The 15,169-nt window shown below is 50.4% G+C and overlaps 1 protein-coding gene across 1 annotated transcript in view; it reads left to right on the top strand.

The window, feature by feature from the left end:
- The window catches only part of ADAMTS16 (ADAM metallopeptidase with thrombospondin type 1 motif 16), a 180,998-nt gene that overhangs the window by 162,869 nt on the left and 2,960 nt on the right, over positions 1–15,169 (top strand). Inside the window, exons 18-20 of the mRNA XM_050793134.1 lie at positions 324–525; positions 628–822; positions 3,116–3,340. Coding sequence (XP_050649091.1) covers positions 324–525; positions 628–822; positions 3,116–3,340 — 622 coding nt within the window. The remainder of the gene's footprint in view (positions 1–323; positions 526–627; positions 823–3,115; positions 3,341–15,169) is intronic.

The raw sequence follows: 15,169 nt of genomic DNA, 5'->3' as shown, positions 1-15,169 counted from the left end.
ATATGTTTGAAATTTTGCATTTTTTAAAAAAGAAGAGAACAGACACACTGTGCCGAATAGGGTTCTTTCCAAGTCCACTGGAACCCAAAAGCCAGAGGAAGGGAAAGAATGGCATAGCATGAATCAGGATCAGGAAGGTGAGAAACAGCAGGGGCAGGAAGACTCTGGTAGGAGAGCTCACTCGGGAACAGTGGAACTGAAAATAACTGCACACGCATGACCGTGGCTGGGAAATCTTGCCGCCACCTCCACATCAGGTGTGGGGCCGCTTCTGTCAGAGTGATGGAGCCATCCCTCACCGAGGTCTCTTTGTCCCTGCCCAGCTGGTCCGTGGGGAACTGGAGTGCCTGCAGTCGGACGTGCGGCGGGGGTGCCCAGAGCCGCCCCGTGCAGTGCACACGGCGCGTGCACTATGACTCGGAGCCAGTCCTGGCCAGCCTGTGCCCACAGCCTGCTCCCTCCAGCAGGCAGGCCTGCAACTCTCAGAGCTGCCCACCGGCATGGAGCACCGGGCCCTGGGCAGAGGTAACCTGGGCGGGGTTGGCATGGGTGGTGGCAGGGCCCCTGCGTGATCTGCTGTGTTGCACGTGGCCCTTGCTGGGTGCTGATCCTGACTCTTCCGTGCAGTGCTCACACACCTGTGGGAAGGGGTGGAGGAAGCGGGCAGTGGCCTGTAAGAGCACCAACCCCTCGGCCAGAGCGCAGCTGCTGCCCGACACTGTCTGCACCTCAGAGCCCAAGCCCAGGATGCATGAGGCCTGTCTACTTCAGCGCTGCCACAAGCCCAAGAAGCTGCAGTGGCTGGTGTCCGCCTGGTCCCAGGTAGGTGCACCCTGGTCTCGGGGGAGCAAGGTGGACCAGATTTCCCCACCAGGACTGCCTCTTCTCTCCTGGTTTTCCTCTTCCCGCTCCTCTCTCTTCTCCCTTTTTATCTCTTCTTGACTTCCTTGCACTGCCAAGTTTCTGTTCTGCCAGCTTCGGACCACCCTCTCGGCTTCCATCAACTTCATGGGGTTGCTTAATTTCCTTTGGCTTCTGAATCATGTCCTGGGGGCATCTCACACAGTGGCATCCATGTTCTTATCACTGGTCCGGCATGGAGCAGAGGATGAGAGGGTTGAGGGGGTGTGAGTGTGAGAACAGGGGTTCACTCGTCTCATTGACAGTGGGGCCCTGGAGACTCACCTAACTCCTGAGTGTGGAGCAGAGGACGAGAGGGTTGAGGGGGTGTGAGCGTGAGAATAGGGGATCACTCGTCTCATTGACAGCAGGGCCCTGGAGACTCAACTCCTGAGCGTAGAGCAGTGGACGAGAGGGTTGAGGGGGTGTGAGCGTGAGAATAGGGGATCATGTAACTCCTGGGCAGGTGTAGCCACATTCCAGGAAATGCGTGGCTCCTGGAGAGCAGGAAGAACATGGGTTGCTTGGAAAGAAACAGTACCCATTTCCTGAGACAAGTTTCTGGGGGCAGCTGTTCTGTTTGTGAAAGGAAACTCTCCTGTTAGTTTTATTGAAATCGGTCACCTGGTGCTGCAGGAGGCTGGGAAGCCCTTTCTTCTGCACCGTTCAGGAGCTGTCCTGGACCCCTTCATCATGGGACTAACACTGGAATCATTAGTTTGGAATACTGATGGTTTCATGACTAGCTTCGGACCAAATGCTTCCAAAAGCGCTTCGGAAATCTTACACCCCACAGCGTGGTAACAGCACCACCAGCCAAGCATGAACCTGTCTGAACGGGGTATTGAGAGATTACCGTAACCCAGAGCTGTGCCTTTGTATTGCCACAGCAGTTGTGGGAAGAAAGCTCCTCCCTGATCCCACGCTCCTCAGGGAGGGACCCAGGTCTCATCAGGCACTGTGTTTTCCCCACCCTCGAACGATGCCTTCTTTGTTCAGATTGGTAGGAAGTGCCAAGCAAGGCATTGAATCCTGTTGAAACACTGTTCCAGTTTGTCACTAAAAACTAAGAGCACCCTTGCTTGCTTGAGTGAGCTTGCCATTGGTAACAATGTACCTCAGGCCCTCTTTCACCTGGAGGGTAGGAATGAGTGTCCCATAGAACCGAATGCACTGTCATTGGAAAACACACATCCCTGGGTGCATATCCCTAGAGGCAGAGTCTACAGAAAGTAAGTGACATGGCTACATAATCTGTGGGCTGTGTCCAGGTAGAAAGTCTTTGCCCTGAAATTTAATACATGCACACACACACATCCCACACCACACACACACGCATGCCAGAGTTTCTCTCTTAGACCTGGATCAGCGAGCAACCAAGAGGAGTGTTCCAACTCCTCTCCATCTTCCATCAGGATGCACAAAAAGCACACCTGTAAGCCTAAAGGTGTGAATGCGAGGTCAGGACCTGTGCAGGTGTTGCCACCTGGGCTTCTCTGCTGGGGAACCTGAGGGCATTTCAGCCAGAGGTCCATTGGAGCTGCACAACATCGTCCACTCTACCCCAGCAGGAGACAGCAACGCCGGGGGCCAGGACCTCTGCTCCAGAGACCCTCCGTGCCCAGTCTGTGGTGGGACAGTGTACCTTGCTCCTGTGTGTTCTCCCGGCAAGCGGGGGCTGCAGCCTCCTGCCTGGGCTGCTGGTTTGCACAGGGCACCTCTGCATAAGCCAGGGTGTCTGCAACTGGAGCAGCTCAAGCTTAGAGTCTGCCTTAGCGGGGAGCTAAGAGATTTGCTCTCCATGCACCCTTCCTTTCCTCACAGGCAGCACTCGGATTCCTAGGGAAGATTGTGAGCCCTGAGTTTCTTCTACCTGCCCCTGCTTTGGGAACCAACATCACTGCAGTTGGGTGGATCAATCCATAGAGCCGTGGTAGTTACCACATGTACTTACGTATTAAGTTTCAGTATGTTCCAATAGCAATGACAACCCAACATTTTAATTTTCCAGTGAAATGGGATGATGCCCTCAAGGTCCTCTTATTTTTAATGATGGATTCTATAATGTCTCTTAAAAATGCTAAGGTCCAACAATTTTCACTGAACGTTCACACTTATACAAATGTTCAAGCAGATATCTTTGATATTTTAACCCACAGATTTTGCAAAAAAGAGAATTTTTTTTCACTGACATCTTTTGTTCTCCTATTTTTAGTGCTCTGTGACATGTGAAAGAGGAACACAGAAAAGATTCTTAAAATGTGCTGAAAAGTATGTTTCCGGAAAGTATCGAGAGCTGGCCTCGAAGAAGTGCTCGCATTTGCCGAAGCCCAGCCTGGAGCTGGAACGTGCCTGTGCCCCGCTTCCGTGCCCCAAGCACCCCCCATTTGCTGCTGCAGGACCCTCGAGGGGCAGCTGGTTTGCCTCACCGTGGTCTCAGGTAGGGGAGGCACTCGGTTCCTGGAGAGTGGGTGAGCACAGCTCGGGCCTGGGGTTGGCACGTGGCTCCCGGGGATGCTTCTGCGACGATGTTTTCCCAAAGCTGCCCAAGCCACTGCATGAGGTTTTCCTTCCAGAGCGTGTGCGGGTGGCCTGGTTCCTGCGCGTGGGTGTGGCTTTCTGAGGATGGTCTCCAAGTGTTGCTGAATCTTCTGGGCACATGTGTTTTCCTCTAAATGTCACCCAATTAAGAATAAGGAAATGCAATGCTTTGGGTAAAATCTGGGCTGAATTCCCCAGAGACGAGTGTGAACAGGAAAGGAATGTGAGCCCTGGAATAAATAGGTGGTTGTAAGTTTACGGTTCTTTTCAGCCCACCCTCAGTCCTTGCTGTTTCCTGCTGGGGTCCCTGGCAGCCTCACACCCACAATGGAGCGGGGGTTCCTTCCTTGGGATCTTTGTTTCTGTGTTCATCTTCGTCGGAGTCTGTGCCTGCGCCTCGCTCCGCCCCCTCGATGCTGCTAGTGGTTCTGCTTTTGGGTCATGGTAGGCCCAGACCCCTTAGGAGCTCCGAAGGCTGATACTCAGTTCTCTGCAGCTCACCGCAACCGTGTGCACTGGCTCGTGACTGCCCAGCAGAGTGGCACTTTATCTGGCCTTCTTTTCCCATCTCTTGGCTGGGAGAGTGAGCCTCTTTCCAATTTATACAGAGGTTCTCTGCCTGCTGCAGAGGCCCTGGCTCTGGTTCTCTCGTTTTGGAGGATGGAGGTGGAGGGAAGCAGGCGGAAGGGAACAGGAGTGACTGTGTGTGGCAGCAGCCCCCTACATGCGCTCTCTCACTGTCTTGCCCAACTCCATGAGGGTCCCTAACTGGGCCCTCAGGGAATGAGGAATTCCCATAGTGGAATGAAGAGGAATAAGCACAGGGACAACAGCTAGCCCCCACCAAGAGCCCCGTGTGCTGGCGCTGCTCTGAGCCAAGTCCTTTCTCTCTCCTATTAGCCCTCTAAGGGGGTGACATTATCATCCCTGTTTCACAGATGAGGCAACTGAGGCATAGAGTCAGCCCCCACAGTGCTGTTGAGAGGCACAAGCTCACCTGCTCAATGGGGGCCACACGCGTCATCTGGCTTCGGAGAATAGTCACTGTGTCGGGGTCCTTGGGTCCTAGCGATGGTGCTGCCCGGGACCCTCTGCCCTGTATCCCCACTTCTGGGAGGCAGACAGAGGTTGCCTTTCCTGGATGAGGGCAGCAGAACAAAGACCTGACCCGATGGGAGCCTGTTGTCATGGGGACTGAATGCTGGTTGCTAAAAAGCAAGTAAAAATGAGCTCATGCGTGTGCTTCTGCTTCCCGTCTTATCAAAACACCTCCGCCCCTCGCCAGGGTTGCGTGACCATAACAGGTGGCATTTGCCCCAACACACCCAAGGTGAAGTCCTACGTTGATCGTGCCACCAAGGCGCCCATCACCAAGAGTTTTCCTGCAGACTCCAGCTGGGCCTCCGTGGTTTCCAGCATCTGATTCCAGAGGCCACTGGGCTGTGGCTTGTGCTCTGTCACTCAGAAAAACTTTCACAGGTCCTTGTCTCTCTCCAAAGACATTTCCCAAATGATCAGCATGGTGCCTGGTGCCACAGGAATAACCCTATCCGCAGTGAACGTCCAGCCTTCCCTCTCTGCCCACCTCTTGCCACTGTCCACAGAGAAGTCCCTGCTTGGACTCTCCCACGAGTCCTCTTCCCGGTTTGCCCACTCATCCTCCTCTCCAGGCCACCCTGGCCTGGGTCCCTGCACTGTGCTAGGTGTTGCTGTGAGCTCTCAGCATAACAAGCCCATCCCACGGAGGAGCGAACGTCCTCCCAGGGAGCACCTCACACCCTCAACCTCCCCCAGGGCCTGCGCTGAAAGAAGTATGGACAGAAAACAGCTGCCTGGACATGCCTCCCATCCCATAGTGGGCCCCAAACTTAGTAAGGCCAGCATAGATCAAGGCTGCTCAAAAGCACATAGGATCCCTCTAATCCCAGCACTTCGGGAGGCCGAGGCAGGTGGATCACTTGAGGTCAGGAGTTCGAGACCAGCCTGCCCAACGTGGTGAAACCCCATCTCTACTAAAAAATACAAAAATTAGTTGGGTGTGGTGGTGCATGCCTTTAATCCCAGCTATTCAGGAGACTGAAACAGGAGAATTGCTTGAACCCAGGAGGCAGAGGTTGCAGTGAGCCTGGATGACGCCACTGCACCCCAGTCTGTGTGACAGAAACAGACTCCATCTCAAAAAAACAAACAAACAAACAAAGCACATAGGATCACATGAAAACCATCAAAAATGATGTTTATCCAGATTGCTTTGTTATGCTACATGTTTTACATGTATATTCTATATATTTACATGTGTGCATATTCACACACATACGTACTCACACACACACACACATGCATAAACCACATATACAGTCATCCCTCTCTATCTATGGGAATTGGATACCAAAATCTGAGGATGCACAAGTTCCTGAAAGAAGATAGCACAGCATTTTCATGCAGCCTACACACATCCTCCAGGTGCCTTAAGCCATCTCTGGATTGTTAATAATGCCTAATACAATGCTACACATCATTTCATTTTCATGGAGTCAGTGTAGTAATGGTGCACTTTTTGAAATTTTGTGAAAAATTTTTTTCAAATATTTTTGATCTGCAGTTGGTTGATTTGGTTGGTTGATTTCAGGGATGTGCAACCTACAGATAAGGAGGGCTTACTGTCTTTGATATACCATATATATGGCAGCCATGCACCTAACCCATACTGAGTATTCTGAATTTGCTGAATGGTGAATTTTAAAGGAAAGGCAAATTCAGTGAGCGAGTCCCGGCAGCTACTAAGATTCTGTCTTTAGAGAAGTTTCCTCCTGCAGCACAGACTATCAAAGCACACCCTTGTCTTGGGTATTTCTTTCATTGTCCGTGGATACTGTGCATCTGTCGAGAGACCTGTCTGTGATGGTGTCATCTTTAAAAGCCAAAGGTAACCCTCATTGGCCAACCATGTGCTTCCTGGCTGCTGACCCAGGGTGCAAGTGGAAACAGACACACCCAAGCACGTGGCTGGTTTGGGGTGGGCAGGAGAGTGCATGTGTGGGTTTAGGAGATCCAGGCCATGTCCGTGTGTGTGTGTGTGTGTGTGTGTGTGTGTGTGTGTGTGTGTGTGTGCATGTGATCAGAAGAGGGAGAGGCACTGCCAGAGAAAGCAAATGGAATGTGGCCAGACGAGCTCATAAAGAGTCATGCACAGTTCACATCCCGGTCAGGTGGCCAGATCACCTAGTAACCAATTTGATTGGGTTTTTATGGATTGAGGAATTCCTGAGACGGACCTGCCAATGGGGCAAAACCCACCATAGGCCACTCCGCAGGCAGAGGAGTGCAGAAATCAGTGCAGGTGCCTGCTGGGCAGCTAGAGTCAAGGTGTGAACAAGGGAGGCTGAGCTCAGCAACCAAGCATCCCCCGAATGCTTGGTCAGTTGGAATCACTGGTCCCTGACAGTGACCAGCTCTCCCCAAGCCTGTGCCTCTCCTCTCGTGTCCACCATCCTCCAGCTTGTAGGACCCCACCCACACTGCACAGCCCATCTCTCATCCTTCCTAGCCCCCAATTCCCTTTTCTGTGGCCACTTCCAGCCCGCCACTGGTCTGGAGAGGGACCCCACACCATGTCTCATTGGCAGCATCCTGAGCTGAGTAATGTCTCCAAAACTCAAGTCCACCCAGGACCTCCGAATGTAGACTTATTGGAAATAGATGCAGATGTAATTACCTGGGCTGACATCATCCTGGATTAGAGTGGGTACTAACCCCAAGGACTGGCTGTCCTCGTGAGAAGACCACAGGAAGACACAGAGACTCCTCACGTGGGGAGCAAGTGGTGGGTGGCACTGGCTGCGTGATGGGTGACAGAGGCAGGCGTCGGAGTGGTGCCCATATGACAAAGAACACCGAGAGCTGCCAGCACCACCAGATTCTGGACCAGGCATGACGGGCTCTCCCTCGACCTCTAGGAGGAACCATCTCTGCTGCTCATACCTTGATTTTGGATTTCTGGCATCCTAAACTGTGGAAGAATAAATTTCTGTTGATTCAAGCCCCTAGTCTGTAGCAATGATTACAGCAGCCCCAGGGAACTCACGTGGGTGTTGTTCGTGTCCTTGTCTCTTTGTGTCTGTTCCTGACCCCAGAGAGGGTCAGCTGCCTGCAGACAAGCGTCTTCTTTTGCTTTAAGTGCTGCAGAGCCCTAGCCCGGAGCCATGAGGACCAGGGGTGTGTGAGTAGCAGGGGCTGGGTCTCACTGAATGCCCGTGCCTTCTGCTGGCACTTGGACTTCTCCTGTGTCAACCAAGAGACACAGAATCAAGACCTCAGGGCCCTGGGCCTCGCAGCCCCTGTGGCCAGGACATCGAGAAGGGACGGACTTGCTGGCTCTTCCACTCTCGGCCTTCCTGACTCCCCTTGAACCGGAGTAGCCCCAGCTCTGCAGCCCTTTGCCTTCACTCACACCCACCACCACCTGAGACCTAAAATCAGCACTGACCAACTTAAACTCAGCCCTGCACGGGAAGCTGCAATGAACCAGGCGAGTATGACGTAGCAAAATTCCAAAGCAATTTAATCCACCCTGGAATCTTTCTTCAGTATTAGCTAAAATTTTACAAAAATAAAACCAGTTCAAAATCTCCTCCAAATGACACCACACTTCACCCTGCTCACTGGAGCTCTGGATGTACATGTGTGAGACGGCATTGCTGTGTATCAGTCTGCTTCTCGGGTTTTTTTTTTTTTTTTTTTTGAGATGGAGCCTCGCTGTGTCACCAGGCTGGAGTGCAGTGGGGTGATCTTGGCTCACTACAATTTCCGCCTCCCCAGTTCAAGGGATTCTCCTGCCTCAGCCTCCCGAGTAGCTGAGACTACAGCTGTGAGCCACCACGCCCAGCTAATTTTTGTATTTTTTAGTGGAGTTGGGGTTTCACCATGTTGGTCAGGCTGGTCTAGAACTCCTGACCTCAGGTGATTCATCCACCTCGGCCTCCCAAAGTGCTGGGATTACAGGCATGAGCCACTGTACCCAGCCCCCTTCCTTTCATTTTCTTCTGAGGCTGCTGTCTTTTGTGCCAGGTGAAACAGCAAGTGAGCTAGGCAGCTGAGTCGAGGCATTTCTCAGGCAGACACTTTGCCTTCTCTGTCTGTCTGTGAGAAATGTGGGTCAGGGACAAAGAGGAAACTGAGGACCCTGAAACTGAACCCTGTCCTCTGGCTGCCAAGCCCATGTTCGCCACCCCCCTGCTTACTGCAGAGATTTCAGCAAATTTAGAAAGTAGAAGACAAGGTTTATCATTATTTAACGTATGCCCTAAAATACATCTAAAACCTAAACTGCATCTTTAATAGCTGTTGCCGTTCTGAGATACTCAATCTGTTTGTCTAAGTCGTTTTTACCATAAGCTGGCTGAAGTCTTTATCCACCATGATTCATCTGCTGCGTTCTGAGGTTGTAACTTTTCCTGGGGGTGGTAATGGCTGAAAGGGCTATGTTTACCGTAGCACTTGCGCCTAAGTCTCTGCCTTCACACTGTGGGAAATTGTCAGACAGTAATGAATGGCCCGGGTCTGGCTGAACTTTGCCACCAGACAGGCTTATTCTTGCGACAGTCTAAAGATCGCCGTTCCTATTATTTGGTCTGCAGGATTTCTATTGATTTAAATGTTTTGCTTATCTTCACATTTCATGGTGCAGGGCAGCCCGGGACTGATTTAAATCACTGCAGTCATTTGGGCTTAGTGTCAGGTTGTTCCCACGCTAATTTGGTCTGGGAATGGCTTGCGTGCAATCACCTGTTGGACACTGACCCCACATGTAGAGACAGGGTGTGCCCTCGGTGCTGGGCAGTGTGGGGCAGCCCCGGCTCATTCTAGGAGCTGCCCACAATTTGGTCAATTTGTGACCAGGACAGAACACACACTGATTTGGAAACTCATGGGCACTGAGGGGCAGCAGCCATGTCAGAGAATGAATTTGATTTTCCACCGTGGCAGTTAAGCCTGCATAAGACTGCATCCTGCACCAAGCGCACACAGGAGCATACATGTGCCTGCGTGTGTACACAAACACACACAGAGTGCATGGACATCTCAACCGATGAGGCTGCGTGAGCACTGCGCTGTTCATCCCAGGGTTATTCCCTGAACCCTGATCTAGTCTCCCACCTCTGATAATTCCACAGTAAATCTGGTCTCATCATCTTCCAAAATTATGTGGTGCTCAGAAAAACATGAACCGGCCTGCTGCTGGATAGAGAAGGTCACCACACACACCTCCTGAGTTTGAGGGAGTTTGTATTTGGAACCAGTGGGGTTTGTGCAAAAATTCACGACCTCGGTTATGTGGACAGCAGAGGTTTCTGTGAATAAGGCCATTGAGGTCTCTGCCATCCCATCCTGAAATGAGCATGGACATTTGGTCCTGGGATAGTGGGAAGTTACAGGGCAGAAGCTCTAAACCGGGAGAGACAGCACACCCAGGCCCTCAGGAGGAAGGGGAATAAAGAGGGGGACTTAGAGCAGGCCTCTCAGGAGAGATTTCATGGTAAGAAAACAAGTGTGTGAAGCCTGTGGCCTCCAGGAATTAGCATGTGTTTGTTTGTTTTCTGTTCCCTTTGTCTGAGACATGAGCTCTGCCCTGCTGAAGCCCCAAGGTTGTCATGCTTCCTCTGAGCATGCTGGAGAGAGGCCACCAGAGCTTCAGTCATGAGGGAGACTGGCAGGCTCAAGTCCCGCTAGCTCCTTTCCATAAAGAGCAGTGATGTAACAAGGAGGAATTGCTCCAATTAAAAAAAAAAAAAAAAAAAAAAGACTGGGCGTGGTGGCTCACACCTATAATCCCAGCACTTTGGGAGGCCGAGGCGGGCGGATCACGAGGTCAGGAGATCGAGACCATCCTGGCTAACACGGTGAAACCCCGTCTCCACTAAAAATACCAAAAATTAGCCGGGCGTGCTGGCAGGTGCCTGTAGTCCCAGCTACTCCAGAGGCTGAGGCAGGAGAATGGCGTGAATCCAGGAGGTGGAGCTTGCAGTGAGCCGAGATCGTACCACTGCACTCCAGCCTGGGCAACAGAGTGAGACTCCATCTCAAAAAAAAAAAAAAGCAACAACAGAAAAACAAAACAAAACTAAAAGCAAATGTTCTTATACAAAATGCATCTCTTTTATTTTATTAATGACTAAGGGTAAGGATTGACTTCCTATTCTCCAGTAGTGTTTGTGTAGTTGTGTGGTTCATCCCTGGTACATGAGCTGAACTCTCTAAAAGCATGGAGCCTGCCACTGAAACAGGAGCATACAGAAGATTAGGAGGGAGAGGTTTTCTAGTACTTCAGCGCTCAGGAAACTTGGTGCTTAGTCCATGTCTTGGATTAGACTTGCTGGAAGGGGGCTGGGGCTAAGGCTATCTGCAGAGCCTCTCTTAGAGCATGAAAGTCAGCAAGGTGGTCTTTCAGGTGAAGAAGAAGCTGCCATCATTCTTGAAGAAGTCATTGCGTCCTAAGATGACCAAAAGGCCCTGCTTGCAGGACCTCGGGGAGAACTATCCCCTGGACACTGCGTTGATGCTTTTCCACACCCAATTTCCCAAATCCAACAGTCTTGGCAAGAGCCCCTGGGCTCACCTGGGACTGGCGTCAGGCCCCGGGTAGACAACTGGGCAGTGCTGCGTACCCCCATGAGGGACGCAGGCCAAGAGGCTTACTAAGGCACTGGAAGATTGGGTGGCTGTGGGACAACCAGCCCGATGATGGCCATGGGAGCCTGCAATGCTTCTGTATCACACTCTGCCCCACGCTCCCATGGGGGATGAATCAACCCCAGTCATTCAGATAGGACGCCTGCCAAGGCTTACCCTTCTCTGCCCCTGGGGAGTTTTCACAGCTGGAGGAGAGGCAAGCCTTAAAGACAGGTCCTCACAAACGCTGTAAAACTGCTGTGTGTACAGAAGAGGGGTCTATGACAGGAGAGAGCTCTGTAGAACTGGGGATCACAAGGTCCTCTGCAGGCTGTGACAGGGTGGGGCAGGGTGGGGAACCATCTGTCCAGAATGATGGAAAGGAGTCTCAGTCTCTCTAATGTTTGCTCAGGGCACATGCTGGCTCTATGTACCACTTTTGTTAGATTAAGATGTGGCTGAAGTCAGTTCTAAAAATAAGAAAAGGCAGAAGAGCATTTCCCAGTGTAATTCTGAAAACCTAGGGCGGTGGCTCTCCTAGTGTGACCCCCACTGCAGTGCAGCAGCAAAGTCCCGGTTAGAAGTGCAGGCTCTCGGGCTCCACCCAGACTGACTCAAGCTTGAGCCCTTTGGGGGTGGGGTCCTGTGGTCTGTTTTAATAAGTCCTCTGGGTGATTCTAATGCACATTCAAATTGGAGAGCTGCTAGTCAGGGGGTGAAGCCACCATCATGGGGGTTTGGACAGCTGGCTCTGACAGTGGATAGGTAGGAGGTACAGGTGCAAGTCACCATCACAGCACAGCCTGGTGTCCCCTCTCACTGCCTCATCGATAGGATGCTCAGGTTGGATCCCATGAAGCCGGAGGAAGAAGCACTAAGCACTGACTTCCAGATCCAAATCCCAGGCCCCCCTTCCACTGAGTAGTATGTTTCCTTAAGGTGCTGTGTCATATGACTTACCCACCACACCTGTTGGACTGCAGCCTCTTGGACACTCTCAGACCTGCCTGTCCCCTCTGTCATCACCCAGGAGTCTGTGTGATTATCAAGGCTCCAGGTGATTTTTAGGATCCATCTGTTTTGAAGTCACAGATCCAAGGGAACGTCTGGAAGGTGAATTCTAAATGGCTGTGCTGAGTTTTAAACCATCGTATCTGTGAGACTGAGGAATAACTTGGATTTTTTTCTTCCTGGAATGAAAAGTGAATATACATTTTCAGGTTTCTTCTTTTTCATCTCCAAGCATATAACCATCTTTATACATTCAAAATATTTCCAAAATGTGCAGCTGAACATCTGTCTGTCATCTTACATAAAGAAATGAAAATTTTGAGAAACGTGGAAGCTTTTTCCCCATGAATTTTTTTCACGGGGAATTGTAAAACTCTCAGGATGAGTGCTTCTCACACCTCCTGTACGTAGGAATCATCTGGGAATGGTGCAGATTCTGATGCTGTACGTCTTGGAAGCAGGGATGCTGAGAGTCAACCCTGATAACAAGCTTCCCCCAAGGCCCCTGTGGCTGGGCCAAGAACCTCACCATAAGTAGCAAGGATTTGCAACTGTCCTAAGGCTCGGGGCCAAGTTGATTGTGTTCATCACTTGTATCAAGTGCCTAGAACAGTGCCTGGTACTGGGGAGGTGGGCAATTTTATTAACCCGTTCTCACGCTGCTAATAAAGACATACCTGAGATGCTCAATTTATAAAGGAAAGAGGTTTGATTGACTCACAGTTCCGCAGGACTGGAGAGGCCTCAGGAAACTTACAATCACGGTGGAATGGGAAGCAAACATGTCCTTCTTCACATGACGGCAGCAAGGAGAAGTGCTGAGGAAAGAGGGAAAAGCCCCTTACAAAACCATCAGATCTTGTGAGAATTCACTCACTCGCTATCACTAGACTACCATGGGGGTAATTGCCCCCGTGATTCAGTTACTGCCCTCCTGGTCATATGGGGATTATGGGATTATGACACTTAGGGATTACAGGAACTATAGTTCAAGATGTGATTTGGGTGGGGACACAGCCAAACCATATCAGTGATTAAAATCTGCTGAATAAGTGAATCAGTGACAAAAATGAATCAAACCACATATTAATTATTTTGGAACTGTTTTAATGATACAAAAAAACCCCAAAAACAATGGTGAGATCTCTTGATTTCTAATTGAGGCATATCTTAAGCAAGAATGGAATTCTGCCTGAGTTGCTTGTCGTAAAATAAATCTAACCCAAGAAACAAAAGATGTTGTAGACACTGATAGAGGCGGATGTGACCGATGAGTTCCTGGGACCTGCTTTCTCAGCAGAGTGACCACAGCCCCAAGGTTCTCGGTGCGCTGCGTGAGCTCAGAGGGTGTCTGGAATGCAGACAGCGGAGAAAAAAGGCAGAAATGTGGTTTTGCAGAATGTTCAGAAAGATGTAATATGTGATGGGCAGCATCTGGCTCTATCCTTGTGACCCTGATAATTCTGAAATCAAACATGAATCTCCCCCACATTATTTTTTCCAGTTTCTATAGTCATATATTGTTGACAACTTTTGCTAAAATTGGGTTTGAAGCAAAGGGAGTAAGCCTCCCAGATATGTTCCAGACACATGCTAAGGGGCTCAACCATTCTTCAACCAAAGAGGAAAAAAAAACCAGACAGACAGTTTCAGCTTCTGACTTTCAGGGCCATTCGTGTCTCCAACTTTTCTCCTCTCAATGGGCAGATAAAGATGTTTGACTGCTCCATCACTGAATCCCGTCCCCAGCGATTTAAGTCACTTTGCAAAGCTCTGATTGCAGGAGGTCCCAGAAAGGTTCAGTCCCTGGTTGTTCACTGGCAGGCTGGTTTGGGCTGTGGAGAACCAGCCCCAGGCCTGATGCCTTCACTTGCTGGAATGGTCTTTGACATACTCTCTTGTAGGTTTGGGGTGCAAAGAGAATCATGCGTGTCCCCAGTTTTTCACAGTATGATCCTTGCATTTTAAAGCAACAGTTTTGTTGTTTTGTTTGCCCACCATGCGCCAGGACTTCCAAAATGTTATCTGACCCAGTCTTCTTGCAGGCGCTCCTTTAATTGCTTACATTTTCAACATATTCCAACCCTAGCCTTGTCTGAGCACAATTTACATGATTTAGTCTAGACAGTGGGTAGTTTTATTTTTCAAATGACTCAATCACAGATTCCAGTGTCTCTGTCTCTTTAGTTGCCTATCCCCTGATTTCTTTGCAGTGGTTGATCTCAGATGGGTCCCACTTGTGTTCTGTGGTGTGTGCATTAGGCCGGCTCATGAAAGATAATCTAACCAAGCCCACTCCCTTCCTTCCCTCTCTCTCCCTGTGCTGTTGATACTCCAAGTATTGGGGAGGCTTCAATAGGATGCCAACACCTTAGCAAAATGAGCCCCAGCAGCTGCCAGTGCCTACCCTCATGCATGGTGGGCCTGGGAATGTGGGTGATGGTGCCACTGTAAAGATTGACTTGTCAAGCTTCTCCCCATCGGACCACCAGAAAGGATGGCTTGGCAAGGGCGTTCCCTGAAGGGCACTACTTCTTTCACGCTAGGCTCAGAGAACAAGCCTGCTATCCCCAGATATGCACAAGTTTCCTTGTGGCCACACAACCATCATTGACACACTCAAAAAATACTCTAGACTTCCAGGCACTTCTCCTTCTATCCATACCTGAGATTAATTTTGGCCAGCCACTCCCAGTTGTAGAGAGAGAGATCACCTTGAATGATCTGGGTGGAGGGGGCAGTGCTTTCAAGTGGAGAGGCAAGAGGAAATGAGGGGTTACCCCAACCAGCAGTGACAAGGGCTGGCCCTGAGGACAAGAGTTAGGGAAGAACCCAGTCCAGGTAAGTAAGTACCTTTGCGCCAGGTCCCAGATGGTAACATCAGCAACTGTGTTCTCTGAAATACCATAAATAGAAACCAAGATGTTAAGTCTTTTCATGTTTTTAAATCAGAAGGATAACTTGTACGTAACTTTATTGGCAGAGGGATCTAAGTTTGTCCTTCCTTGCTGCCTGTAATTTGAAGAGATAATAATAATCCATGAATATC

The sequence above is a fragment of the Macaca thibetana genome, chromosome 6 (genome assembly GCF_024542745.1).
Source record: "Macaca thibetana thibetana isolate TM-01 chromosome 6, ASM2454274v1, whole genome shotgun sequence".
Lineage (NCBI taxonomy): Eukaryota > Metazoa > Chordata > Mammalia > Primates > Cercopithecidae > Macaca > Macaca thibetana.
This window is presented reverse-complemented; position numbering and strand designations above follow the sequence as displayed.